This window comes from Haliotis rubra, unplaced genomic scaffold (genome assembly GCF_003918875.1).
Source record: "Haliotis rubra isolate DU_JTF1 unplaced genomic scaffold, ASM391887v1 Scf299, whole genome shotgun sequence".
Lineage (NCBI taxonomy): Eukaryota > Metazoa > Mollusca > Gastropoda > Lepetellida > Haliotidae > Haliotis > Haliotis rubra.
The window spans coordinates 293,673-321,648 of record NW_025766967.1 but is presented as its reverse complement, the minus strand read 5'-3'; the positions used below and the strand labels follow the sequence as shown (position 1 = coordinate 321,648).

Here is a 27,976-nt window from a genome sequence, read left to right as displayed (position 1 = left end):
ATTTCCGAAACTTTGATAGTATCAGTGCCACCTGACATTATCACACTAGTCTGTGCATATGGCTGTCCAGACTAGAAGCTACTGCTGGAATATCTCACTTACAAAACGTCATTCGTTAAGAAGACAGGTTTTTCGCAAATGGAAATTGTCCGTGGGGCGTTCTGGTCATCAAAACAGTTAAACATGCCCTCCCCCTACAGACATAATTCTGGAGGTTTCGAGCAGCGGAGAAATACATTTCCCGTCTCTGTAAAAGTACATACAGATCTGACAAGAACACAGTCTTACAGTGTTGGAGGAAGTCTTGGACTTGCTGTTATGTTCTTTCCTGTGGCCAAAAACAGATCATCGTCCCGACCCCTCAGAATGGCGGCAAGTCGACTGAAACCACTAACAGACATCACCAGAGTGTCACATACTGACAATATATACTGGTCCAGGACAACCTTCTCCATCCCCGAACACTGGAATGTTCCAGATGGACGATCTATGTGGACGATCTGCCCTTTCACTTCGAGATAGGAGTCAGGGAATGCCTTCTGAAATTGCACCCTGATCTGCTCAGAGTCTGTTGCAATGAACAACCTATCATATCCCGGATGTACCTTCCCTTCGAAAAAACGGATCAAACTTTCCGGATGAGGCTGAAGAGTCTTTCGACTGTTATCTCTTGGGATTGTCCGGCTTTTACCCATGCGTATATGGGCACAGACAAGCTTTTCGTGATTTGGATCAATCGTTCCAAATATTTCATCGAATGTATTTTGTGTTTTATGCGAAAGTCTGAATAGCTTTTTGAATGCGTATTTATAAATATCAAGGTGACTTAAATTCCGAGCCCAAGACACTTTCTGAAACAACGGGTTTTTCATGAGATAAGGGACGAAATCTATATTTCCAGTGTACATAGTACCCTCCTTCTGGAACATTGCTTCCAGATCTCCTGTAGCCATAGCAACACCCATGCCATTACCGTCAAGATCAACAATCCATTCCTTTTGTAAACGTGACAATGTACGTCTATCAACAGTCCAGTTCACGTCCTTTGGAGTGACGAACTCCGAGATCTCACACGGCTTGTACATACTGATACCAAACTGCCGTCCAAGCATCTGAGCTAACACAAAGGATGTGACAATCCCCTTCTGTCTGTCCGCCAGACCGCCACATCGTCCTGTGTTACACGTGTAGATGATGTATTTATCCTGGATTGTCTCCCCTTGATCTCGTCTGCGCACGTTCCCGCCTCTGAGTCTGGGTGATGATGTGCTGATTGTAACCGTATCCTTCACGTTCAAGATGTTGAAAACATGCATCTCGACTCCCATGACGTGTACAACAGTAATACAGATGGTCGCGCATACCAGGAACATCAACGCGAGACGAACTTTCTGTAGAAAAATAGTAACCTTAGAATAAAAGAGCTATCAATGTAATTATCAGTTAGGATTTTCAAGAAAGAATATTAACTCGATGCCTCTGACGAAGATCATCCCCCATTAAATTATCAGTGCCTAAGTGCCACACAGTATCCTGAATAGTACTCGAGCATACTGTAACGTCATTAGAGAAATGTTGAAGACATACATGTAATTATAACTGCCTGTAGGTAAACATAACAACGTAGCATAAACAGGGCGGTGTTTTGTCGAAGGTCAGATTGGTACAAAAATCTCTTTGAAAAGAAACCAAACGTTGTCATGATCTAAAATGCACATGCATTTGGGACTGAATAGCTTTCACATACAAATTACTCACCCGATGACACATAATGGTATTATGCATGTCGGTAGTGTGGATATCGCATGTCGTTATTGCCTTCCCGGCCTATATGAACTAAACAGCTGTATCCGAAGTATAAACAGGCATTTAATCTGTTACGAAGTCCCTTGTGTGTGCACAGCCAGCAGTCTGGATGTGTTTTAAAGCCACGGACGCTAAACCACTTTTCCGTTTTGAATTAAGCCTCTTTTACAATCTCACCTCACATCAGTTATGAAGTATTTACTTCCTTGATAAATGTTTATCTACATCAGGCTCATAAAACATAAAGGGTTCTGTGTGAGATATGGAAAGGTCACGCAACGACCTGATCATTGAGCTGATAGAAGGAGTTTCAATATGATCCAGGCAGATCTAGTGGTTCATATCATGATCCACCACATCCGCCTCGTGACACGATGACACGCGGTCCTGGGATCTACAGTCTGACAGAAAACCTTTCCTTATGATGTTTGGTCGCTTTACTCAAACACTACAAGTACAATCGTTTTCTAATTTGGCATGATGCATTATAATTGTTCTATCATTCTGAATTTTAAATTTCATGAATTATGATTCCTCTCTCTGCACTCCTTCCTCGTGACAAATAGTGAACTGTGTCAATATTCTAATGACAGTTTGTTAAATAACTTTTTATTATTAAATCATAATTCGTGAAAATAAAAACTCACCGTCACGAATAGTTTTCTGCTAGACTATAGTACACGTAAACTGTGCAACTCTCATCCAAAGGAATATTTCATCAATAGATCATTGTAGATCATTTGGACAATGTTGCCAGTAATACACTCTTAACCAAAAAATCATTAGTTAGGGCTTTTCTCCCACGCTAAGCAGACACTTTAAGCACATGCTGTTGGAAGAGACAATTATTTGCTTCATGCCACTGTAATTGTGTTGATGTAGCAATCACGCGATTCAAAACTCCAAATCACTATCGGCGGTTCCAACACATTCCCAACATCCCATGATGTAGTGTATTAAAATTGTACAGGTGCTGAATGGAAATACCAATCAGGTTCCATATCAGGAAATGCCTCAACACAATCACATATTGCATGTTAGGAGGTTGAAGTGTAGATGCAGATAAGAGACATGGGTATTATGTTTCTTTCTTAAACAGTCCAATTTGGAGATCAAAGCTTATAATAGTGAAGGAGCCATATAGAAACGAGAGAGTCGTGTGAAGAGTATTACTGATTGAATGGGTTAGATGTAGTCTGTCTCACAATCTCTGGGCCATGTTATTTTCTGATAATTTTAATGACTTCGATCAGCAAGTCAACGACTTTCTTCTAAATCACAAATGTGATGATTGCTGTGAAAATATATCGAATACGGACCTATCTTCCGAAATAACAAATCACGAAATCACAAAGGCTGTGGAACAACTCAAGAACAATAAAGCCCCAGGAGAAGATGGGATTGCTGCAGAGTTTCTTTAAAGCGGACATTGTAAATATACTTTCCTATATGAACCTACAATTTAATAACATTTTGAACTGTGGTATTTTCCCAGAAGCATGGAACATCAGAATGATCATACCATTATATAAGTCAGGTGGAAGAGATGATCCCAATAACTAGCGTGGAATATCTTTACTAAACGTTATTGGAAAAGTATTCACTAGTATTATTGAACAACGATTAAGATCTTGGATGGAGCTAAACGAACTTCTTGCAGAATCCCAATCTGGCTTTCGTGAAAAGTATTCGACTATTGACAATATAGTTACTCTTCAAGCACTCTCTACCAAATATTTATCAAGATCGAAGGGTCGTTTCTACTGCACCTTTATAGACTTAAAAAAGCCTTCCATTTTGTTTCCAAGAAAAAACGTTTGTACCTGTTATTGCTAAAAGGGTGCCATGGGAAATTATACAATATCCTCAATAATATGTATGACTCTGTGAAATCATGTGTAAAAATTAATAATGAGAAGACACCATTATTTACAACAAACACAGGCGTTCGACAGGGATGAATTTTGAGTCCCTTGTTATTTATTTTTTCATCAATGAACTTGTGAGAGAAATGTATACTACTTGTAACCATCGTATTTTCGTATCACCATCTATTGAGGATCTGTTACTTCTGTTTGCAGACGATGTTGTGACGTTTTCATATACTATAATATAATAGGTTTACAACGACAACTTGATTCTGTATCAACCTTCTGTAAGAAATGGGGAAGTGAATTTGCAAAACACAAACATAGTTGTGTTTAGAAATGGGGACTTCAAGTGAATTTGCCATAATCTCGAAAAATGAATCCTGGACATTTGAATATAAACCTGTAAAATGTACAACACATTATAATTATCTTGGAGTTTTATTCTCGTCATCACTGAAATGGACCAAGAACTGCCAGAGTCTCTCCGCCCAAGCTGGAAAAGCCGTCATTCCCATCTACAGTCTCTTCAAGCAATACTCATCAATATCATTCGAGTCTGCCTGTCACATATTTGACAGTAAAATATCTAGTCTGTTATTTTCTTGTGGATTCTCACATGTATGGTTTTCCCAGGATGTCGGAAATGAAAATAGTTTTATTTATCAACTGAAACAACGTTTAACTGATATATATGCTCAAACATGGCATGATGAAATCTCAAACTCAACATATCTAGCTCATTTCAAGACTTTGGATACATCCCCTCTACAGCCAGAATTCTATATAAAACATGTTGAAGATAAAAACCTCCGACGAGTACTATGTAAATTTAGAATATCTCTACACGATTTTAAAGTAAATATTGCAAGGAAGAGTAAAAATGTTGAAAATGTTAATATTATTTGTACAAATTGTAATGATTACAGCATCGAGGATGAATTTCATGTCTTGTTCGCTTGTTCAAGCATTCCAGTTTACGAATGAAGTTGTCATGTCCATATCAAGGTAAGAATATGTATACAATGACAAACCTGTTAAATAAAAAAAAAGTAAATACCCTTAAATCCGTTGCAATATTCCTGAAACATTGTTTTCGTTTAAGATCCTTCACGTGATTACATATATATATATATCTATACTTCAGATAACTGTACTCTAGGCCATGTGGTCATTCTACTGAATAAAAATATTGATTGACGAAGAGACAACACTGGGCAGGTAAAGAAACAGTAGCATTGCCCTGCACTACTTGCCGTGATGGCCGACACAGCCAAGGGGTTGACCAGTTAAGCCTATAAATATCACACAGTAATTAATGAAAGTGACAGAGTGGAACAGGCTGGCTGACAAGTCAATGTACAATGCTGGGGGTGATCAGGATTAAGAGTGAGGTTTAGCGTCATATAAATAATTACAATTAAGTCTCATGTCTTGACTACGCATTTTTTGTTCTTTGTTAATGAGTGAGTGAGTTAATATTTAACGTCACATCGGAAATATCTCTTTGTTAATGAAAAGACAATGGCTGTTATATTGCACCGCAGTTGGAAATCTGAAAGTAAACTCACGACAATGAATGACCATAGAATCTGAACCAGTCAAACCAGTGGTTGATATTATGAAGCCCTCACGTCTGTCGTGGGTGATGATGACACATAATCAGTGTTATAACGGTGACCAAAAGATGAGTCGAAAATATATCTTCCTCGAGTGCTGCGATCAGCTTTCTGCATCAGTTCCTCTTTCAGATGACAGTGAACAGATGGCTAATAGTTAAAGCATCTGCAGAAAAACCTCCACTCTGTGTGTACAACACATAAACCGCCTAATCATGACTGCACATAGGCGGAAACAAGGACATTAACAGGGACACCCCCATAGTGAAGATAAACAACTCTCCCTCTCCTGGAATCCTGAATACCATCGTATTAGCCCTGCAAGTCTGGTATGCACACTCTCCACGATATTCATTGAAAGCCACACTTTGCCACTTTGGTAGCCTAATCTTTCAATATATCTCCCGTGATTTCAATTATGTCCTTGTTATTTGTACTGCTTAAAAAATAACCTCATTTCCTATTCATTCCTGTAATTTTAATTATTTTCAGAAGTTTTCTCAAAACGTTTACTAGGTTGTTAGATTTTTATATAGTTAATTAAGTTATTTCAATTATTCATTTTTGAATTTCATCTCCTCTAATTATTGTCTTGTATTTTATTTCTCGTTCCTATAAATTCAATTGTCTGCTTGTCTACATAAAATCTCACTACATAAAAAGACATTTCTTATACATTTTAGTAATTTCGAAATATCTATTCGTTACTAATTAATTCAATAATAATTTTTTTTAAAAACATTGTTGCAAAATTTCGATGTATTTCTCCTTTTCATTATCTTTTCGTATGTTCAATTACTTCGTCATAATTTTTATTTTACATTATGTAAAAACAAATATTGGCCACTTTTAAGATAAACCTGCAATAACGAAAACCATAATCGAAGTAATGAGAAAAATCGTTTCTGCGGGGTTGAGAAAAAGAACTGAAATAACAGGGATATACTCAAAATTACGAAAATATATTAGAAATAAGAAGAATACACTCGACGTTTTCGAAAATGTAACAATTAATTGTTGAAAATGTCGAAGTAAACATATATGATTATGAACGCAAACCTGAGAAGTACGTCAGAATTTATTGAAATTTAAAAAAAAATAGCAGGTGGGACTGGGTTGGGATAAGGCTCATCGTACTGTTTCGACTCTGTTTTCTGCAACAAAAAATATAGCAAGTGTCCTTTGTGTGGAGTTTAGTGGCGAGGTGTTTGTGTGCGGAGGGGGCAAATGTATGGGGCAGTGCTCTTCAGAAGGGCATATCACCTGAGCTTTTCAGCACTTAATTTAGCCTCTTTTCCTCTATCGGGAAAACCCGCACTAGTTAAGCGTCAGCAGAAAACTAGGCCAGCTGTGCAAATCTGTTTTGCTGCTTCACGCCGACGACCCCTGCTATTGGTTACCCTGCACTTCACAACGTCATGGTCGACTCTGCAGTCGTACTGTATGTATGTATGACTAATCTACCGTATCTCCATTGATCGGTCTCGGACTTCGACGTGTCGGAACACGTGGTAGGTCAGACAGTGTTCCACTTCAGTGTGTACATATATTTCTCTGGGCCGTGACGAAGGTCACGAGGGGCCGGTATGGATAAAACTGTCTTCAACTCCTCCACACCACGTGAGATACAGTTAAAAGGTCTGAAGCCATTCGACCAGAGCTCTCACACTGTGCAACATGACCCAATTTTCGTGAGATGTGTTGATCGTTTGTGATATGATAACAGTGATTCTGAGGTGAAATTGTAGGTCGCGAAGCGATGTCATTGACTAATAATAGCAAGCTGCATCCCCCATGTGTTTGAAAACACCACGACACAACGACGTGACAGCGAGCGTGACAGGTGTTTGTACATCGCCAACAGCTCTGTGTCTGGCATTCATAGGACAAGCGTAACAATGGCGTTCAAATATCGACCTGATCAAATCGACTGCGGCTGGGCGTGGGTAATCGTGGCCGCCTCTTTTTTCGCCCACTTCATCTGTTTTGGCATCTCATGGACTACGGGGATATATCACGTGATCTTCCTGGAGGAATTCCAAGCGTCGCAAGCAGTCACAGCATGGGCGTGTTCGCTAATGCCTGCATCGATGTTCGCGGCAGGTGGGTAAAGCGAAGCTAGAGTTATTGCTGTTGTTGATGTTATTAACGTTTTGTAACTGGCATAATTATTATCATCATCTGTATCAATGTCAACATCAGTGTCGCCATCATGAGTCGTAGGTACGACATGCACTGCCAACACGTTTTTCGTTGGCATCGTTCATTTTCTTTTCAACAGATTCTGGTGTCCCCCGGACGTGATGTTGCTGGAATATTGCTAAAAGCGGCGTAAAACCATACTCAGTCAGTCAGTCTTTTCAATAGAATGACCAATATGGTTTTGCATCCCGACAGGTGATCGAATCCTTAAGCCACCCTACGTTTAACATAACCCCCGCCCCAACACACAAGCACCACCCCTACATGAAAGCCAAGCCCATCCCTATATAAGTGCAAAGATATTAGCCGTCTATGTCAACCATGGTTAACCTCACCTCGTAACTTTGAAACGTCTGTGATCTGATTTGTGTCGATCTCGCCAATACAACGATTAAAGGCGAAACACCTTAATATGTTATCTCGCATGTAACCTAGTGTACACACTAACTTACGTAAACAAAGACTACCATTTGTGTGCAGCAATTAAACACGCCAGCAGAGATAATGTGAAGCCAATTATTTTAAAATTACGGAGAGTTTCGTGGATATTCTCCTACTCATCTCAACTTGACAGAAAGTCTGATGTCGAAAATGTTAAAAATTCACCGGATGTCTTTGTGGCCTATATATATATATATATACTGAGTAAGATGTTGGACGGGACTCACTCACTCACTCACATTTCTGGTGAAGTGTGAGGGATGGGTACATTCCTAACATGGTTACTCTATGTGAGGTCAGTCTATGCTAAGCCAGGGTTGCAGTGACAGTAAACATCACGCCAATGAACACAATTAGAATCCGTAGCGCCCGTTTCACAGTTACACCATTTATTCTATTAATACAGACATGCGGCCGCTCCCAGATCGTATCTTAAGATCAACCCAAAACGTTAGTAGCGCTGACATGCTCATAATTCCCATTTTGAACACACACGTACAACAGTCATAACCTAGACTGACGCCCTCGGAATATATATACTGTATATAATTTTGATAGACACAACTACTTCATTTGAACTGAAATGGAGCCCATAGTGACTGAACTTTAGGAAAATTTAGACTTTTATTTTGAGCTTTCGCATTGCAGACAGGGCTGGGTTGGAGGGAACAGAATGTGGGCCAGAGACTGTAAGACAGACTAGTCGTGTGTGTACGACTTCGTTGACGATGTTAGCGTTACGTCTGCCTTGAGCCTGCGCTATTGAACGTGATTATTAACAGTTGTAGCACTGCGATGCCTTTAGACGGGAACGGGCCCATATGTGACATTTAGTCATGGCGGTCTATCATCACAGTACGTAAATGCAGACTTAATTTGATAGTGTAGTCACGTAAATGTACATATATTTCAATGGCATCAGAATGGTGATTATCGGAAAGGGTTGTCAATTACTATATACCGCCGCTTAAGTATCCTAGGCATAAACGCGCCATGCAATGACTTCTAATGATAAGCTCTAGCCTTGCTCCAAGGCTGTACTGAATGCTGAGCCCATGGATGTATAGTAATTCTATCCATTAAAGAGGCAAGTCTAGATAAGCGGACAGTATGTCAGTCTGTGATTTATAACCATTTAAACTATTATGTTTTACCTGAGAGACTTGTGCAAGTCTAATGAAGTACTGGCAAGGCATACTCATCATTCTCACCCAAATACATGTACCTATTAATTGTTTAAATACTGTTCAGTGACAGGATAATCTATGTACTCTGAAACATTTAATACTGTTAATTTAATTTATTTTAATATGTTTTATGTTAATTTGTGGTACAGCGGGCAGGTTTACTCTTAGTAAATGTTGTTGAGATTCATGTGCTGCTTTCAAAAGCTTATCTCGGGTCTGTAAATATTCATATACGTTATTTTGCAAGCAGTGAATACGTCTCCCCGTTTAATATTAGTTACACTGCTTATACTGACTGACTGACTGACTGAGTTTGGTTTTACGCCGCTTTTAGCAATATTCCAGCAACATCACGGCGGGGGACACCAAAAATGGGCTTCACACATTTTACCCATGTGGGGATTCGAACCCGGGTTTTCGGCGTGACGAGCCAACGCTTTAACCACTAGGCTACCCCACCGCCCACACTGCTTATAAGTATAGGGGGCGATAGGGTAGCCTTATGGTTAAAGAGTTTATTCATTTTCACAGAAGACCCGGTTCGATTCTTCAGGTGGGTGTGTTGCACTTCGACACAACAGAAATGTTACCTCACGCTTTCCTCTCGTAGCCTTTCGACATATCAGACCTGTTACTTCAGGCTTTCAACTCCAGTACCTCGCACTGATGTAACTTGAAGCATCAATCACTCACTCACTCACTCACTCACTCACTCACTCAGTGGCAACGGAGTTACCGGGCTTTAGTGATTGTATACTTTCAACCAGGGACTACAGCGTGACGAGCAAACAGTTCAACCAGTAGGCCACCCTCGACCCTTTCGCAAAAAATCCAGAACTACCCTAAATTAACACTGATTTCGGAAGTTATTTTATTGCACCTTTAAAGTTGTGGGATATAGGCTACATTGTTTAAATGGAAACACTGAACCCATTGAACATACCGACTTTGTCTTTAGGACTGTGGAAAGTAGTCTATTCATGCAATGAAGCTACGACTGAGGTGGATCAGAATGGTCATTACTAACGGCCACTGTGACATGTTTCTATAATCAACATCTGAAGCTGCATTGCTGGCAGAATGTTGGATTGGTGCTATCAGTGGTGTGAGTGTCAGGTGACCGCCAGCAGCTGCAGTGATGTAGACCTTTCGTTATCGGTAGGTCATGATAGCCTTTACTTGTTTAATGAGTTGATATAGAATTGTGGTTTACTACAATCGTACGTGTAATCTTTGGTAGGCGTTACGTGATATGACTACCCTGACACCGCCATGATATCATTACAACATCACGCAAACACCATTATACACTGTCACAATACCACGATCATCAGATCACTACACCACCCTGACACCGCCATGATAACATTACAACATCACGCAAACACCATTATACACTGTCACAATACCACGATCATCAGATCACTACACCACCCTGACACCGCCATGATATCATTACAACATCACGCAAACACCATTATACACTGTCGCAATACCACGATCATTAGATCACTACACCACACTGACACCGCCATGATATCATTACAACATCACGCAAACACCATTATACACTGTCACAATACCACGATCATTAGATCACTACACCACCCTGACACCGCCATGATATCATTACAACATCACGCAAACACCATTATACACTGTCACAATACCACGATCATCAGATCACTACACCACCCTGACACCGCCATGATATCATTACAACATCACGCAAACACCATTATACACTGTCGCAATACCACGATCATTAGATCACTACACCACACTGACACCGCCATGATATCATTACAACATCACGTTAACACCATTATACACTGTCACAATACCACGATCATTAGATCACTATACCACACTGACACCGCAATGATATCATTACAACATCACGCAAACACCATTATACACTGTCACAATACCACGATCATCAGATCACTACACCACACAGACACCACCATGATATCATTACAACATCACGCAAACACCATTATACACTGTGACAATACCACGATCATCAGATCACTACACCACACTGACACCGCCATGATATCATTACAACATCACGCAAACACCATTATACACTGTCACAATACCACGATCATCAGATCACTACACCACACTGACACCGCCATGATATCATTACAACATCACGCAAACACCATTATACACTTTCACAATACCACGATCATCAGATCGCTACACCACCCTGACACCGCCATGATATCATTACAACATCACGCAAACACCATTATACGCTGTCACAATACCACGATCATCAGATCGCTACACCACCCTGACATCGCCATGATATCATTACAACATCACGCAAACACCATTATACACTGTCACAATACCACGATCATCAGATCACTACACCACTCTGACAGCATTCCAGCACCACCACTATGATGCAATATCAACATCATTACAACACCATTATAACACTACTATGGCACCATTATAACACCACACTGGCAACATTATAACACCACACTGGCACCATTACAAAAACCACACTGGAGTCATTATATCACCACACTTGCATCATAAAAACACCACACTGGCATCATAAAAACACCACACTGGCATCATTATAACACCACACTGGCATCATTATAACACCACAATGGCACCATTATAACACCACACTGGCATCATTATAACACCACACTGGCACCATTATAACACCACACTGGCACCATTATAACACCACACTGGCATCATTATAACACCACAATGGCACCATTATAACACCACAATGGCACCATTATAACACCACACTGGCATCATTATAACACCACAATGGCATCATTATAACACCACAATGGCATCATTATAACACCACAATGGCACCATTATAACACCACACTGGCATCATTATAACACCACACTGGCACCATTATAACACCACACTGTCATCATAAAAACACCACACTGGCATCATTATAACACCACAATGGCATCATTATAACACCACAATGGCATCATTATAACACCACACTGGCATCATTATAACACCACAATGGCATCATTATAACACCACACTGGCACCATTATAACACCACACTGGCATCATTATAACACCACAATGGCACCATTATAACACCACAATGGCATCATTATAACACCACACTGGCATCATTATAACACCACACTGGCATCATTATAACACAACACACCATTCATTACAACACCACACTGGCATCATTATAACACCACACCACCACTGGCATCATTACAACACCACACTGGCACCATTATAACACCACACTGGCATCATTATAACACCACACTGGCACCATTATAACACCACACTGGCATCATTATAACACCACACCAGCATCATTATAACACCACACTGGCATCATTATAACACCACACTGGCAACATTATAACACCACACTGGCATCATTATAACACCACACTGGCATCATTATAACACCACACTGGCACCATTATAACACCACACTGGCAACATTATAACACCACAATGGCATCGTTACAACACAACACTGCCACCATTATAACATCACACTGGCATCGTTATAGAACCCCACTGGCATCATTATAACACCACACTGGCATCATTATAACACCACACCAGCATCATTACAACACCACACTGGCATCATTATAACACCACACTGGCATCATTATAGAACCACTCTGGCATCATTATACCATCACCATTATACACTGTTACAATACCACGATCATCAGATCACTACACCACACTGACACCGCCATGATATCATTACAACATCACGCAAACACCATTATACACTTTCACAATACCACGATCATCAGATCACTACACCACACTGACACCGCCATGATATCATTACAACATCACGCAAACACCATTATACACTGTCACAATACCACGATCATCAGATCACTACACCACTCTGACAGCATTCCAGCACCACCACTATGATGCAATGGCAACACCATTATAACACTACTATGGCACCATTATAACACCACACTGGCATCATTATAACACCACACTGGCACCATTATAAAACCACACTGGCATCATTACCACACTAATCATAAAAACACCACACTGGCATCATTATAACACCACACTGGCATCATTATAACACCACACTGGCATCATTATAACACCACACTGGCATCATTATAACACCACACTGGCATCATTATAACACCACACTGGCATCATTATAACACCACACTGGCATCATTATAACACCACACTGGCATCATTATAACACCACACTGGCATCATTATAACACCACACTGGCATCATTATAACACCACACTGGCATCATTATAACACCACACTGGCATCATTATAACACCACGGCATCTGGCACCACACATTATAACAACACCACACTGGCATCATTATAACACCACACTGGCATCATTATAACACCACACTGGCATCATTATAACACCACACTGGCATCATTATAACACCACACAATGGCATCATTATAACACCACACTGGCATCATTATAACACCACACTGGCATCCATTATAACACCACACTGGCATCATTATAACACCACACTGGCATCATTATAACACCACACTGGCATCATTATAACACCACACTGGCATCATTATAACACCACACTGGCATCATTATAACACCACACTGGCATCATTATAACACCACACTGGCATCATTATAACACCACACTGGCATCATTATAACACCACACTGGCATCATTATAACACCACACTGGCATCATTATAACACCACACTGGCATCATTATAACACCACACTGGCACCATTATAACACCACACTGGCAGGCATCATTATAACACCACACTGGCATCATTATAACACCACAACACTGGCACATTATAACACCACACTGGCAACATTATAACACCACAATGGCATCGTTATAAACACAACACTGGCACCATTATAACACCACACTGGCATCATTATAACACCACACTGGCATCGTTACAACACAACACTGGCACCATTACTCACACACCATTATAGAACCACATAACATCACACTGGCACTGGCATCATTATAACACCACACTGGCATCATTATAACACCACACTGGCATCATTACAACAACACACTGGCACACCACACTGGCATCATTACAACACCACACTGGCATCATTATAACACCACACTGGCATCATTATAGAACCACTCTGGCATCATTATACCATCACCATTATACACTGTTACAATACCACGATCATCAGATCACTACACCACACTGACACCGCCATGATATCATTACAACATCACGCAAACACCATTATACACTTTCACAATACCACGATCATCAGATCACTACACCACACTGACACCGCCATGATATCATTACAACATCACGCAAACACCATTATACACTGTCACAATACCACGATCATCAGATCACTACACCACTCTGACAGCATTCCAGCACCACCACTATGATGCAATATCAACATCATTACAACACCATTATAACACTACTATGGCACCATTATAACACCACACTGGCAACATTATAACACCACACTGGCACCATTACAAAAACCACACTGGAGTCATTATATCACCACACTTGCATCATAAAAACACCACACTGGCATCATAAAAACACCACACTGGCATCATTATAACACCACACTGGCATCATTATAACATCACAATGGCAACATTATAACATCACACTGGCATCATTATAACACCACAATGGCACCATTATAACACCACACTGGCACCATTATAACACCACACTGGCATCATTATAACACCACACTGGCATCATTATAACACCACACTGGCAACATTATAACACCACAATGGCATCGTTACAACACAACACTGCCACCATTATAACATCACACTGGCATCGTTATAGAACCACACTGGCATCATTATAACACCACACTGGCATCATTATAACACCACACCAGCATCATTACAACACCACACTGGCATCATTATAACACCACACTGGCATCATTATAACACCACACCAGCATATAAACACCACACTGGCATCATTATAACATTACAACACCACACCAGCATCATTATAACACCACACTGGCATCATTATAACACCACACTGGCATCATTATAACACCACACTGGCACCATTATAACACCACACTGGCATCATTATAACACCACACTGGCATCATTATAACACCACACTTATTATAACACCACACTGGCATCATTATAACACCACACTGGCATCGTTACAACACAACACTGCCACCATTATAACATCACACTGGCATCATTATAGAACCACACTGGCATCATTATAACACCACACTGGCATCATTATAACACCACACTGGCATCATTACAACACCACACTGGCATCATTATAACACCACACTGGCATCATTATAACACCACACTGGCATCATTATAGAACCACACTGGCATCATTATAACACCACACTGGCATCATTATAACACCACACTGGCACCATTATAACACCACACTGGCATCATTACAACACCACACTGGCATCACCATTAAAACATCACACTGGCATCATTATAACACCCACTGGCATCATTATAACACCACACTGGCATCATTATAACACCACACTGGCATCATTACAACACCACACTGGCATCATTATAACACCACACTGGCATCATTATAACACTCACACTGGCATCATTATAAAACCACACTGGCATCATTATAACACCACACTGGCATCATTATAACACCACACTGGCATCATTATAACACCACACTGGCATCATTATAACACCACACACTGGCATCATTATAACAACACTGGCATCATTATAACACCACACTGGCATCATTATAACACCACACTGGCATCATTATAACACCACACTGGCACCATTATAACACCACACTGGCATCATTATAACACCACACTGGCATCGTTACAACACAACATTGGCATCATTATAACACCACACTGGCATCATTACAACACCACACTGGCAACATTATAACACCACATTGGCACCATTATAACACCACACTGGCAACATTATAACACAAAACTGGCATCGTTACAACACAACACTGGCACCATTATAACACCACACTGGCATCATTATAACAACCACACTGGCATCATTATAACACCACACTGGCATCATTATAACACCACACTGGCATCATTATAACACCACACTGGCATCATTATAACACCACACTGGCATCATTATAACACCACACTGGCATCATTATAACACCACATTGGCACCATTATAACACCACACCAGCATCATTATAACACCACACTGGCACCATTACAACACCAAACTGGCATCATTACAGCACCACACTGGCACCATTACATCATGACCATTCTGCTACTATAAGGCTCACCGGCACCCGTCATTATTTCACAAACAGAACATATATGTGCTACTGTAATGCTCACCGGCTCCCGTCATTATTTCACAAACAAGATTCAAGATTTAAGATTCAAGTCTCAAGATGTTTATTTGTAGAAAGGCCATATTACCCAAAGTACAAATGTACAATATAACATAAGATTCTACAGAGTTACTTTCTTTAGTTTTATACATTCAAACACATGTCTAAGAAATTTAGCAAAATTTAACAGAAAGGTGTTATTATTTGATTAGCACAGGTTTGAAACTGTATTATGGTTACCACTAATACAATTTGGGATGAATCGCTTTCTCTCTGTTACAAAATATACACAATCATACAGTACATGTCTTTCATTCAGCATTACTTTACAGTGTTTACAAATGTAGGAGTTATTAGTAAAGACATTTTTCTTACTCAGATATCCACTTCTAAATAAAGTGAATATACGTCTATGCTCATGGGAACTAATGTTTAACAAATATTTTTCACAATTAAGCAAAGACTTATGAGAATTATAAAATGCGAGAGAATCACTCTGAAGAGAATAGTGCCAGTTCTGATAAGCACATTCAACATATTGTATATGTTCTACTATAATGCTCACCGGCTCCCGTCATTATTTCACAAACAGAACGTATATGTTCTACTATAATGCTCACCGGCCCCCGTCATTATTTTACAAACAGAACATATATGTGCTACTATAATGCTCACCGGCTCCCGTCATTATTTCACAAACGGAACGTATATGTGCTAATATAATGCTCACCGGCTCCCGTCATTATTTCACAAACAGAACATATATGTGCTACTATAATGCTCACCGGCTCCCGTCATTATTTCACAAACAGAACATATATGTGCTACTATAATGCTCACCGGCTCCCGTCATTATTTCACAAACAGAACGTATATGTGCTACTGTAATGCTCACCGGCTCCCGTCATTATTTTACAAACAGAACGTATATGTGCTACTATAATGCTCACCGGCTCCCGTCATTATTTCACAAACAGAACATATATATAATTCTCACCGGCTACTATAATTCTCACCGGCTCCGTCATTATTTTACAAACAGAACGTATATGTGCTACTATAATGCTCACCGGCTCCCGTCATTATTTCACAAACAGAACATATATATGCTACTGCTTCTCACCGGCTCCCGTCATTATTTTACAAACAGAACGTATATGTGCTACTATAATTTCACCGGCTCCGTCATTATTTTACAAACAGAACGTATATGTGCTACTATAATGCTCACCGGCTCCCGTCATTATTTTACAAACAGAACATATATGTGCTACTATAATTCTCACCGGCTCCCGTCATTATTTCACAAACAGAACATATATGTGCTACTATAATGCTCACCGGCTCCCGTCATTATTTCACAAACAGAACATATATGTGCTACTATAATGCTCACCGGCTCCAAACAGTCATTATTTCACAAACAGAACGTATATGTTCTACTATAATGCTCACCGGCTCACCGGCTCCCAGAACGTCATTATTTTACAAACAGAACGTATATGTGCTACTCTAATGCTCACCGGCTCCCGTCATTATTTTACAAACAGAACGTATATGTGCTACTATAATGCTCACCGGCTCCCGTCATTATTTCACAAACAGAACGTATATGTGCTACTATAATGCTCACCGGCTCCCGTCATTATTTCACAAACAGAACATATATGTGCTACTATAATGCTCACCGGCTCCCGTCATTATTTCACAAACAGAACATATATGTGCTACTATAATGCTCACCGGCTCCCGTCATTATTTCACAAACAGAACGCATATGTTCTACTATAATGCTCACCGGCTCCCGTCATTATTTCACAAACAGAACGTATATGTGCTACTATGTAAAAAGGTGAAACAAGCTTAATTTTATCATTTTCAACGCTATCTAAGTTCAAGTGTCTAAACATGCAAACTGATTTACAAAATGTCTGCATATGATGAATGACATCGACACTCCAGCACACTGCATGATTGTCCTTGTTCACGGACCAGGTACCCCCTTTCTTGACCTCGGCCAGCTGATAAGAATGGGCCCTGTCACAATATTGACATTCTGAACACGATTGGATTGTGTTCCCTCTGTGAACCAAGTAGAACACGACCTTGTTACCTTACAACACGACTGTATAGGTATCAATGGGGTTCACATATCGCCTTCTGTGAACTATCTCACGACTGTTGAGCTTGCAACAGCTGACTGGGCACACCTAAAACATGTAGATGTAACGCCACAGATTGAAGCAGTCTCAGCGGGGGTCCCACACATTTCCAAAACTCATTTAACGTCTGTTATATGCTGTTAAGTCGTCGGATACTGCGTAGTCTAGGATAGTCAGCGGAAAAAGAACACAGGCCACATTCACGCGAATTTAGGTCAACCAGTCTGTGTTGTGCACTACGGTAACCCAAGAGTGCAGTGTGACCTACCTCGGACCGAAATTGATACAATGAGTAATGAGAATATTTCATAGTGTTTGCGCTATGATGGACTGGAGTTGATGTCGTCCGAGGTATTCTTCAGAAGATACGAGCATGGTTTAGATACCCCTGCCTGTAATTGTATTTAGTCACTTTATATAGCAAATAACCGTAGATGTAATTTGATTTGAACATCAGGTTTGGGGCATATCTATTGCTACTTGAAATATTTTAGTGTAAGTTCATAACATTTTTCATTTGAAAATATTCCAAGGTTACCATGACAACGATCTGCAATAATTGGATATTTTTTTATCTTTACTTTATTTTCTGTGGCAAGATACCCTGAGTGCACATGCTATTATGCGCATACTGAAACAGCGATACACACCGCGTTGTCATAAACAATGTATGTATTTATAAACAACATCCAACATTCCGTGTCTCTGGTATCAGACATTAACGCTGAGTGTCAGCAGTGCTTCACCGTAGACAAAATTCATCTATGTATAGTATGACCAGAAATTATTGAGAATTTTAGGAATATGTTTAATTGTATTTATAGTATAAACAACCGTGACCAGCTATCAAGTGCTTGGTTTCATTCAAGCGAGACATCCTTTTTCATTAGTTTGTGAAGAGTTATCCCCCTCGTTTACTTGCTAGCAGACGACATCTTCAGTGATCCTCAGCATTGATGATTTAGAGAAGAGGAAGTTGATTTTAGAGTATTATATCAAGGACATCAGATCAGCTAAAGTCATTTCAAGTAGAACAGGCATCCCTTTGTCCACTGTTTATCGTGTTTTGAAAATATTGCAAATGGATATTGCATTGAGCACCAGGGAGGCACAGGTAGGCCCAGAAAATTGACTGTCGGCGACAGGAGGCGGCTTGGTATTCTTGTTTTTAAAAACAAACGAAGGTGTTTAGAAAACTTAAGGCTAGATATGATTGATAGAGGAACTGTAGCTGTCTGTAAAAAGACAATTAGAACTGAGATGCATGCAATGGGTTGGCAGAAAAGTCGAGGAATTCCATCACCGATCATGAAACCTGAACAAAAGGAGCGAAGGTTGAACTGGTGCTTACAGCATAGAGAGTTTAACTGGGACAATGTGATTTTCTCAGATGAAAGTTCTGTGTGGCTGTTTCCTAATACACTGAAATTCTGGACTAAACAAACTGAAAAACCTTTGTATCAGCGCCCAAAGTACAGTCCGAAATTTAACGTGTGGGGTGGCATATCTGTGTTAGGGGCAACGCCCCTCTGTGTATTTGAAGGGAATATGAACAGTGAGCGGTACACAGATATTCTCGAGGGACATTTACTTCCATCTGCTCACGTGTTCTATGGATAGTTTTGGATTTTCCAGCAGGACAACGACCCAAAACATCGTTCAAAGCATTCACAGGCCTGGCCTGGTTTCGGACCCAAAATATGACATTATTAGATTGGCCAAGCTATAGCCCTGATCTAAATCCAGTAGAAAATGTTTGGGGACTTATGAAGAAAAGTGTCAATAAGAAAAATCTGACAAATATTGCTGAAATGAAAGAAGAGGTGGTCCGATATTGGGACAGCATGGACCACGACTTTCTAACTTCTTTGATCAGTAGTATGCCCCGCCGCATTGCTGCCCATGGTGACTTGACAAAATACTAACTGTTTACCTGTCTTTGAATCTGGAGTAATGTTCTGCTAATATTCACATTTAATACGTGAGTAATGAGTGAAATTTAAAAAAAAAAAATACAATCTTTAAATTCTCAATAATTTCTGGTTGTACTGTAATTGTTTATAGCAAAACACAGTAACTCTATATTCAGCAGAGGCGTCAGTTGCGTCAGACTACATACATTTATCAAAAGCTTCACACATTGTCTGTCAGTGCGAGTTGCTCATACATATAAATCATCTGCACCTGTTGTCAACAGCATCCGATATTAATTAACGCAGACCTTCAGCAATGAATCAACGAAACGTCTCTGTGTGTTTGACAGAAGCACTCCACATTGACGCTGAGCGGCGACTTGTTACTTTAAGAAATCAACACATCCAATTCACTGAAAACAAAACTCATGTTTTTCTCAGGAAAAGACTCTGGACCCTCCATCTTCGACTCACTAGATCACTTTTCTTCACATATAGGGGTGCCTCAACTACAAGTTCCCTCTTTATGTATAACAAATGGCTAAGATGTGATGACACCGGGTGTCCTACACGATATTCAAGGAATCGTTATCTGGGAACACATGTCCAGGCAGTGTCGCCTTCATCTACCTTAAATACCTTTTGCCTGCGGCCAACAACGTCGACTTTGGATAACGGAGACACGTTTATCACGGCATACGGGGACATAGATGGCCGATGGGTCGAAGGTGCCGCAATCCGCTGTGCATAATTACGTCCCTTGGACACGCCAGAAACAGGTCTATTGTCGTAGACCTGAATCAGTTCAGGAATTCTCCCCATATCAAGCTGACACACCGTGATGTCACAGGAACACGGCAACCACACCTCGCTCATACTGCACATAACAATCTCTCCGGAGAGAAGTAATATAAGACACCATGTTTTTAGTGAATATCTATATATTTTAACTTGATGAAGACACAGCCTCACTCATTTGTACTGCACGTAGCCATATCTCGGGAGAGAAGAAAAAATACAAACAAATATGAGACATGGTGTCTTTGATGAATCTGTGCAGATTTTAACTCGATTCAACCTACTCAATGTTTCTAATGGTATTGTTTCAAGTATTACTTATGGTATTAGATATTCACAACATAATGTGTCGTAAGAAGCGATTAACGGGATCGGGTGGTCATGTTCGCATATGGTTCACACACTCCATCGTATCCAAATTTCATAGATCGATGTTCATGCTGTCTGGCGCAAACTCGATTATTTACAGACAGCGCTGCCATATAGCTGGAATATTGCTGAGTGCGGCGTAGAGCTAAACTCACTCACTCACATATTACACAATGACACACGGTTACACCATAAGAATTGACAAAGGATCTTCAGGAAAATGTCTGTCATCATGGAAATGATCGATGTGAGAAAAGAGTTCTATATTGTACTTCCCAACTTCTAAAATGCCACTCAAAGAAGAGAAAAAGAGTGTATTAAAGTTTGGCTCTTAGTCCAACGTTAAGGAAGGAAACAGACTTGAACTATTGCCTCTATTGTTACAGGTCCTATTGCCAGTTTACTCCTCAACAAACTCGGATGTCGAGTAACCATGGTTGTAGGAGGTCTGACGTCATCAAGCGGACTCATACTGAGTTACTTTGCCCCAAACATCATTGTCCTGTATTTGACCTTCGGCGTCATTGCTGGTATGTATGTTAGTAAGTCACGTACGGCAAATGCCAAAAGGATATACTCCACGCCTCCAGTGAGAATGGTTTTACGCCGCTTTTAGCAATATTCCAGCAATATTGCTGCCGGGGACACCAGAAATGGGCTTCACACATTGTACACTTGTGGGGAATCGAACCCGGGTCTTCGGCGTGACGATAGGAACGCTTTGATCACTAGGCTACCCCACCACCCCAGTCAGCAGAGGAGGCAGTACGATAAGGACCTTCTGAATTATTACAAGTTCCAAGATCTAGTTCTAGTTCCAGAATTTATTAAAGCTTTTTAATGGAATATCATCCTTTGTCCTGCCTTAATTGTCGTAGGAGCGGAGGAATTGATCTGGTCGTTAGTTGGTTGTGAGACTGTACCCAAGCAGTACTCCTTAACGCTGCTGAGCCTGTCTGTCTGTCTTCAGTCACACCTCCCCACTGACACATCCTGTGTTATACATGCAGCAGTACACTGAAGCTGATATTGACCCGCATCACCTTCATTGTAACCTGTTTCCCCACTATCATTATGAGTGAAACTGCCGATGTTGGAATAGCCAACCAGACCTGCAAGTCGTTGGGATCAATGACCACACGCATGGCTGACCAGCACAGGATTAATACACGAGTTTCACTGCACGTTCATCAGTACAGCTGACAATAGCAATAGTATTCTCCCCAAAGCCAACAGCTGGGAAGGTCTCGCGTTTATTACCTATCTTGTTTGTCTCGGAATATCAAGCTTGTCTAGGCTTACTTTGTTTGTCCTGACGTGTGTTGCTCATCAACGCTTATCTTGCTCATCAAGGCTTATCTTGCTCATCTAGGCTTATGATGCTCATCCAAACTTATGTTGCTTAAATAGGTTTTTCTAGCTCAACCGAGTTAGTTTATCTGGATCACTCCGTTTACCCAGACTTTTCCTCGACTCAGATTCAGTGTATTCAGTAATTCTGGCCTTAAGGCCTACATTACAATTATTGTTGTTACAGAATACTATGCAAGTCACGTGAACATATGGTTTCATACATGGTTACATTTATGGCTACGCACAGTAAAAACATGTTTGAGATATATTGCTACAGACTTAATGGTCATAATATTCTTAGAATTTAACAAATTTGACAGTGAATGTTTATCTATAACAGTGTGTGAAAGAAATGGCATATTCTTTTTTCGCTAACTTAGATACTGGGTGCATACAAACATGACATGGAACTCATCCTCTATAGCGCCTGTATTACAATTAGAACAGATCAAATCACTTTTACATTCTGTAGAAATACCATGTTTACGGTCCCTATTTACACAGAAATCATGAAAACCAATTCTTAATTTACATAAAGCTCTTATCAAAGATTTATCATGAAAATTTAAAATATACAATTCTGGTTCTAGCAAAGACTTATGAGAGGCATAATATTCTAAATATCTAGAAGTTCTAATGGACATAGACCACTCTTGAATGAAAATATCACATAGGCGCTGTTTGAAAAGAGATATAAAACCCCATAAAACTTCATTGCCAACCCCTTGGGCAAGCCATACATAGGAAACTTTCCTCGACTCACAGACTTGGACACGATACAGCCAGGGAATCAGTTGTACCAAATTAACTGTACAAACGGTTTAGTGAAATGAGAGTAAAATGAATACAGTTGATGTTAACCTATATCGTTGCTGAAATATATTGTATCTATTGCAATCCTTCAAACGTTGAACCTTATCATTCCCTAAATCTAACCAATATATATTTAGGTAAGTGTGAAGGGAATCGTGGGAGGGTCATGGAAAAATGAATATTTTATAATGAAATATACAGTACTCTTGCATTTAGTCTTTCAAGGTGTATCCTACAAACAATGTACATGGATGTAGGAGGGTCATCCCAAAACTTAAGATGGGTTATTGTTTTGTCTCTTGTCATTTCATCACATGTCGGCACATTTTACCAATTTCATTTGTGTGTAGGTGTCGGGTTCGGCATTGCCCACCTCGCCGCCATCTCCTCCGTTACCTATTACTTTGAACGACGTCGCAACATGGCAACAGGGATGGCCGTCATGGGCGTTGGCGTTGGCACGATAGCGTTCCCCCCTCTCATCCGCATCTTGGTCGAGGACTTCACCTGGAAGGGCTCTATGCTGATACTAGCAGGCTTGTGTCTAAACCTCTGCGTCTGCGCAGGGCTCATGCGACCGATCAAAAGACCGGAACTGCGCTCGGTGTCCCGAAATGTAATGGACACAAGCATATTCCGAAAGCCATGTTACTGGATGGCGTGTCTTAACAGCTTCCTAGTGTGTGTGGGTTTGTCTATAACATACATCCACATAGCAGCATATGCCGAGAACGTTGGACTTGGAACAGAGAAGAGCACACTGTTGATATCAGGGATAGGCTTTGCTAACGTGTTTGGTCGGCTCGCCATGGGACTTCTTGCACAACACCCTAAAATGAACCTTATACTTTTGTACCTCGTATCGTTTATCATAGCCGGTGTTGCTGTTACCTTGACTCCCATGGCCAAGACGTGGGACGGACTGATAGCGATAGCAGCTGTGTTCGGGTGTTTCACTGCCGGGATTGGAACCTTGTTTGCACCTATACTAGCTCGGATCTTAGGGTTGAGGCGGTTCGCTACTGGATATGGATGTCTGGCTCTTATCAACGGGTTTGGACAGATGATTGGTGGTCCCTTAGCCGGTGAGTGAGTTAAGGAAATGAGAGTATGAGAGATTTAGTTTTGAATAGAATATCAAAGTTAGCAACCATAAAGGGATCCGCAGGAGAGACTCAGCAATGTGTCATAGGAGATGTTTCAGTGATGAAATTATGTCTTATGTGACGAAATTGCGTCACAATGTGTTTAATGTCACTGTGACGCCTCCCTGTCACTGAAGTTGTTTTGCTGTACATTTTACAATCAGGACACTGGTTTTCAAGACTGGGAATCTGGTATTGGTTATTGTTATGATCTCAACTTCATGCTTTTTCATAACTATAAAATATGTCAAAAAGCCAATAATGATTTTGAAATCGTCCTCAAGCGTCACCGTTTGAGATTTTGTGTGCATCACGGCCTGAACCGAATGGCGTACGTCAAATGTGTAAAACCAATGGAAAGTGGGTTTGGCAACATATAAAGTTTTGCAATCGAGGAATGGAACCCAGGTGCAACCATCTATACCATTCGTCATTTACCTTCGCGGGACTAGCTTTTGGTGCAGCGTCTGCAAATCAGTCACACCCCTCACTCTGAGCGCAGTTAATCGGGAAACTATCTTATTTCCGATTAAACTGTTTTTACTTGAAGTTCTTTTTAATGCATTCAGATTTCAGATAGGATCCTGCATTGACCGATATCCTGTTAGTCCCATGTTGGTTTCAGACTTTCCACTGAGGTAGTGGATCGGTGACAAGAGATTGAAGTAAAATTTGAAATGAATCTTGCCCCGGTCAGTCCGCACTGGTTCAAACCGTGCCCCGTTCTAGTAAACAATCATTGAGCCAACGTGATCGTGCCTCCCACACTTTAACAACGCCATAAGACAATCGTGTTTGTCGTTGGCGGAGGAGTCCAGGTGACTGTGCTCCGTGACTTGGTTGGTCGGTCCCCGACGATACGGATTGTCCCTCGAATAAATCAACCGGTTGTCGAATAGTTACTAGCGGCTGCCATATAGCCGAGTGCAGAGTTAAACAAACAAGCAAACAAACAAACAAACATTTTGTGTTGTGTTGCAGGTCTCCTCCATGACATGACCGGAAACTACCTTGCTTCCTTCCTCACCGGGGTATCACCCTCATTCTCAGCTCTTTCTTCATGATCGTCCCCCTGAGATACAAAGACGTTGCCCTCAACACTGGCGTCTCCATCAGGGTCAACTGTAGACCAAGCAGCGCCGCATCACCACTCACTGCCCCCGTCGTCACTGACATTGACGACGACGACGGTAACATTGGGAAGGAAAATGAAGAAAATGCATCAACTGTCTGAAAGGGACATTTTTTGTTGCCAATGTTGATCAGCTGAATAGTTGGTTGTGTGTCTGCGTGTGGGTGCGAGTGTGTATGTATGTATGCGTATGATGGTTTTCTCTGCTTCGAATTTAAACATTCCATCAGGACGTGTTTCCATGACAACAAAACCTTAAACACTTTGCAGAAACTTGTTCTTACAGAACACGATTATAATACCATAGAATCTAGGATTCGAACCCATGACCTGCACCGTGAACCACTGAGCTATAGTAATTATGTGATATGACCTTATAAGAAACTCCTTACTATCTGTGGCCTTAACATTGTGATAACAATTACCTTCAGTGCCCGCCAAAAGAAACACTGTACAGAACATGCCGTTCGGGTAATCTCTGACGTCGTCCGATGCAAGGATGGGTGGTTCACCTAAATGCTAATGGTTCGTTTATATCGAATTGTAACATTGTCTCAGAATATGTTGTCCAAGCCGTTACAGTCTGTTGGTGTCAACATTATCCCTTTCATATATCTATGTTATGTCATTTGTTAATGTATGCACATATAACATGAACAAATATTTCTTTAACAAATCACAAAATACAGACAGTAGTTGTTTATTAGTTTCAGTTATATTTTAGGGAATCTCCTTTTACTGTCAATGCCTAAATATAGAGTTTACAATCACTTTTACTACTGTAACACATATTATGAAGTAATTCACAAACTAATTACTTGGCACGAATTGTTATCCTACAGTTTTATCATGAGGGAGGACACTCCTGTTGTAAGTTGTGGAACTTCTTCATGAAGTGGTATTAATACAAAGAAATTGTTTGATTTCACTGCAGACGCATTGGCAGGTTATTGCTCTGTCCACGTGCATTTATTTTCACCTTTTGTTTCGTTTACCCTATTAAATGCGATATATGTCCCCTCAGTGAGTAAGTAGGATTACGCCGCCCTATGCAATATTGATGTTATATCAGAGCAGTGGACACCTGGTAGGGGCTTCAGACTTTATCACAATACTGAAAATTGAATCCGCTGCCACTTGCATAAAGCGATCGAAGCGATAAGCCTGCCTGAGTTCTATGTGGGATAGCAGGAGATGGGATCATCGTAGAACTTAGACCGCTTTTTGCAAGTGGACACAGATATCGGGCCGACACCCGAAAGCTTTAAATTTAACCTTGAGTGCGTAACTGTGTGCGTGAGACAGGGTTTCATCGAATATGGAACGACTCGGTATCCAATTCGTAAAAGGTCATTGAGAACACTATGACACGATATTTGTCTCTTTTTAAGTATACTATATTATATATTATTTTCTTACGTTCTTTACATGAAATTGTTCTCTTGTTGTTCATTTTGAAACAATGCCAATTAAAAAATGAAATTTGCTGTATACACCGTGCCTGAAGTCTGACTGCCTCTGTGGTAGAGCGAGCAGATTGTCCTGCTGGAGATCAGTGATTCAGACAGGTGTGCCTGAAGTCTGACTGCCTCTGTGGTAGAGCGAGCAGATTGTCCTGATGGAGATCAGTGATTGAGACAGGTGTGCCTGAAGTCTGACTGCCTCTGTGGTAGGGCGGGCAGATTGTCCTGATGGAGATCAGGGATTGAGACAGGTGTGCCTGAAGTCTGACTGCCTCTGTGGTAGGGCGGG

At 40.6% G+C, this 27,976-nt stretch overlaps 2 protein-coding genes across 2 annotated transcripts; one reads left to right on the top strand and one right to left on the bottom strand.

Annotated features, from left to right (window-relative positions):
* Positions 1 to 284: 284 nt before the first annotated feature.
* On the bottom strand, positions 285 to 1,316 carry LOC124282339. The gene has a single exon (XM_046718306.1). It carries the CDS (start codon positions 1,314 to 1,316, stop codon positions 285 to 287), a length of 1,032 nt encoding a protein of 343 aa, XP_046574262.1.
* Positions 1,317 to 6,639: 5,323 nt separating this feature from the next.
* LOC124282360 (monocarboxylate transporter 13-like) lies at positions 6,640 to 27,715 on the top strand. Its single transcript, XM_046718327.1, has 4 exons — positions 6,640 to 7,396; positions 22,168 to 22,311; positions 24,298 to 25,032; positions 26,074 to 27,715. Exons 1-4 carry the CDS (start codon positions 7,192 to 7,194, stop codon positions 26,154 to 26,156), a joined length of 1,167 nt encoding a protein of 388 aa, XP_046574283.1. The 5' UTR covers positions 6,640 to 7,191; the 3' UTR covers positions 26,157 to 27,715.
* The last annotated feature ends 261 nt before the right edge of the window (positions 27,716 to 27,976 follow it).

Coding starts and splice junctions, on each gene's coding strand:
- LOC124282339 (XM_046718306.1), bottom strand. CDS start 1,316: ATGCATGTTTTCAACATCTTGAACGTGAAGGATACGGTTACAATCAGC.
- LOC124282360 (XM_046718327.1), top strand. CDS start 7,192: ATGGCGTTCAAATATCGACCTGATCAAATCGACTGCGGCTGGGCGTGG. Junction 7,397..22,167: donor TGCATCGATGTTCGCGGCAG/GTGGGTAAAGCG, acceptor CTATTGTTACAG/GTCCTATTGCCAGTTTACTC. Junction 22,312..24,297: donor GACCTTCGGCGTCATTGCTG/GTATGTATGTTA, acceptor ATTTGTGTGTAG/GTGTCGGGTTCGGCATTGCC.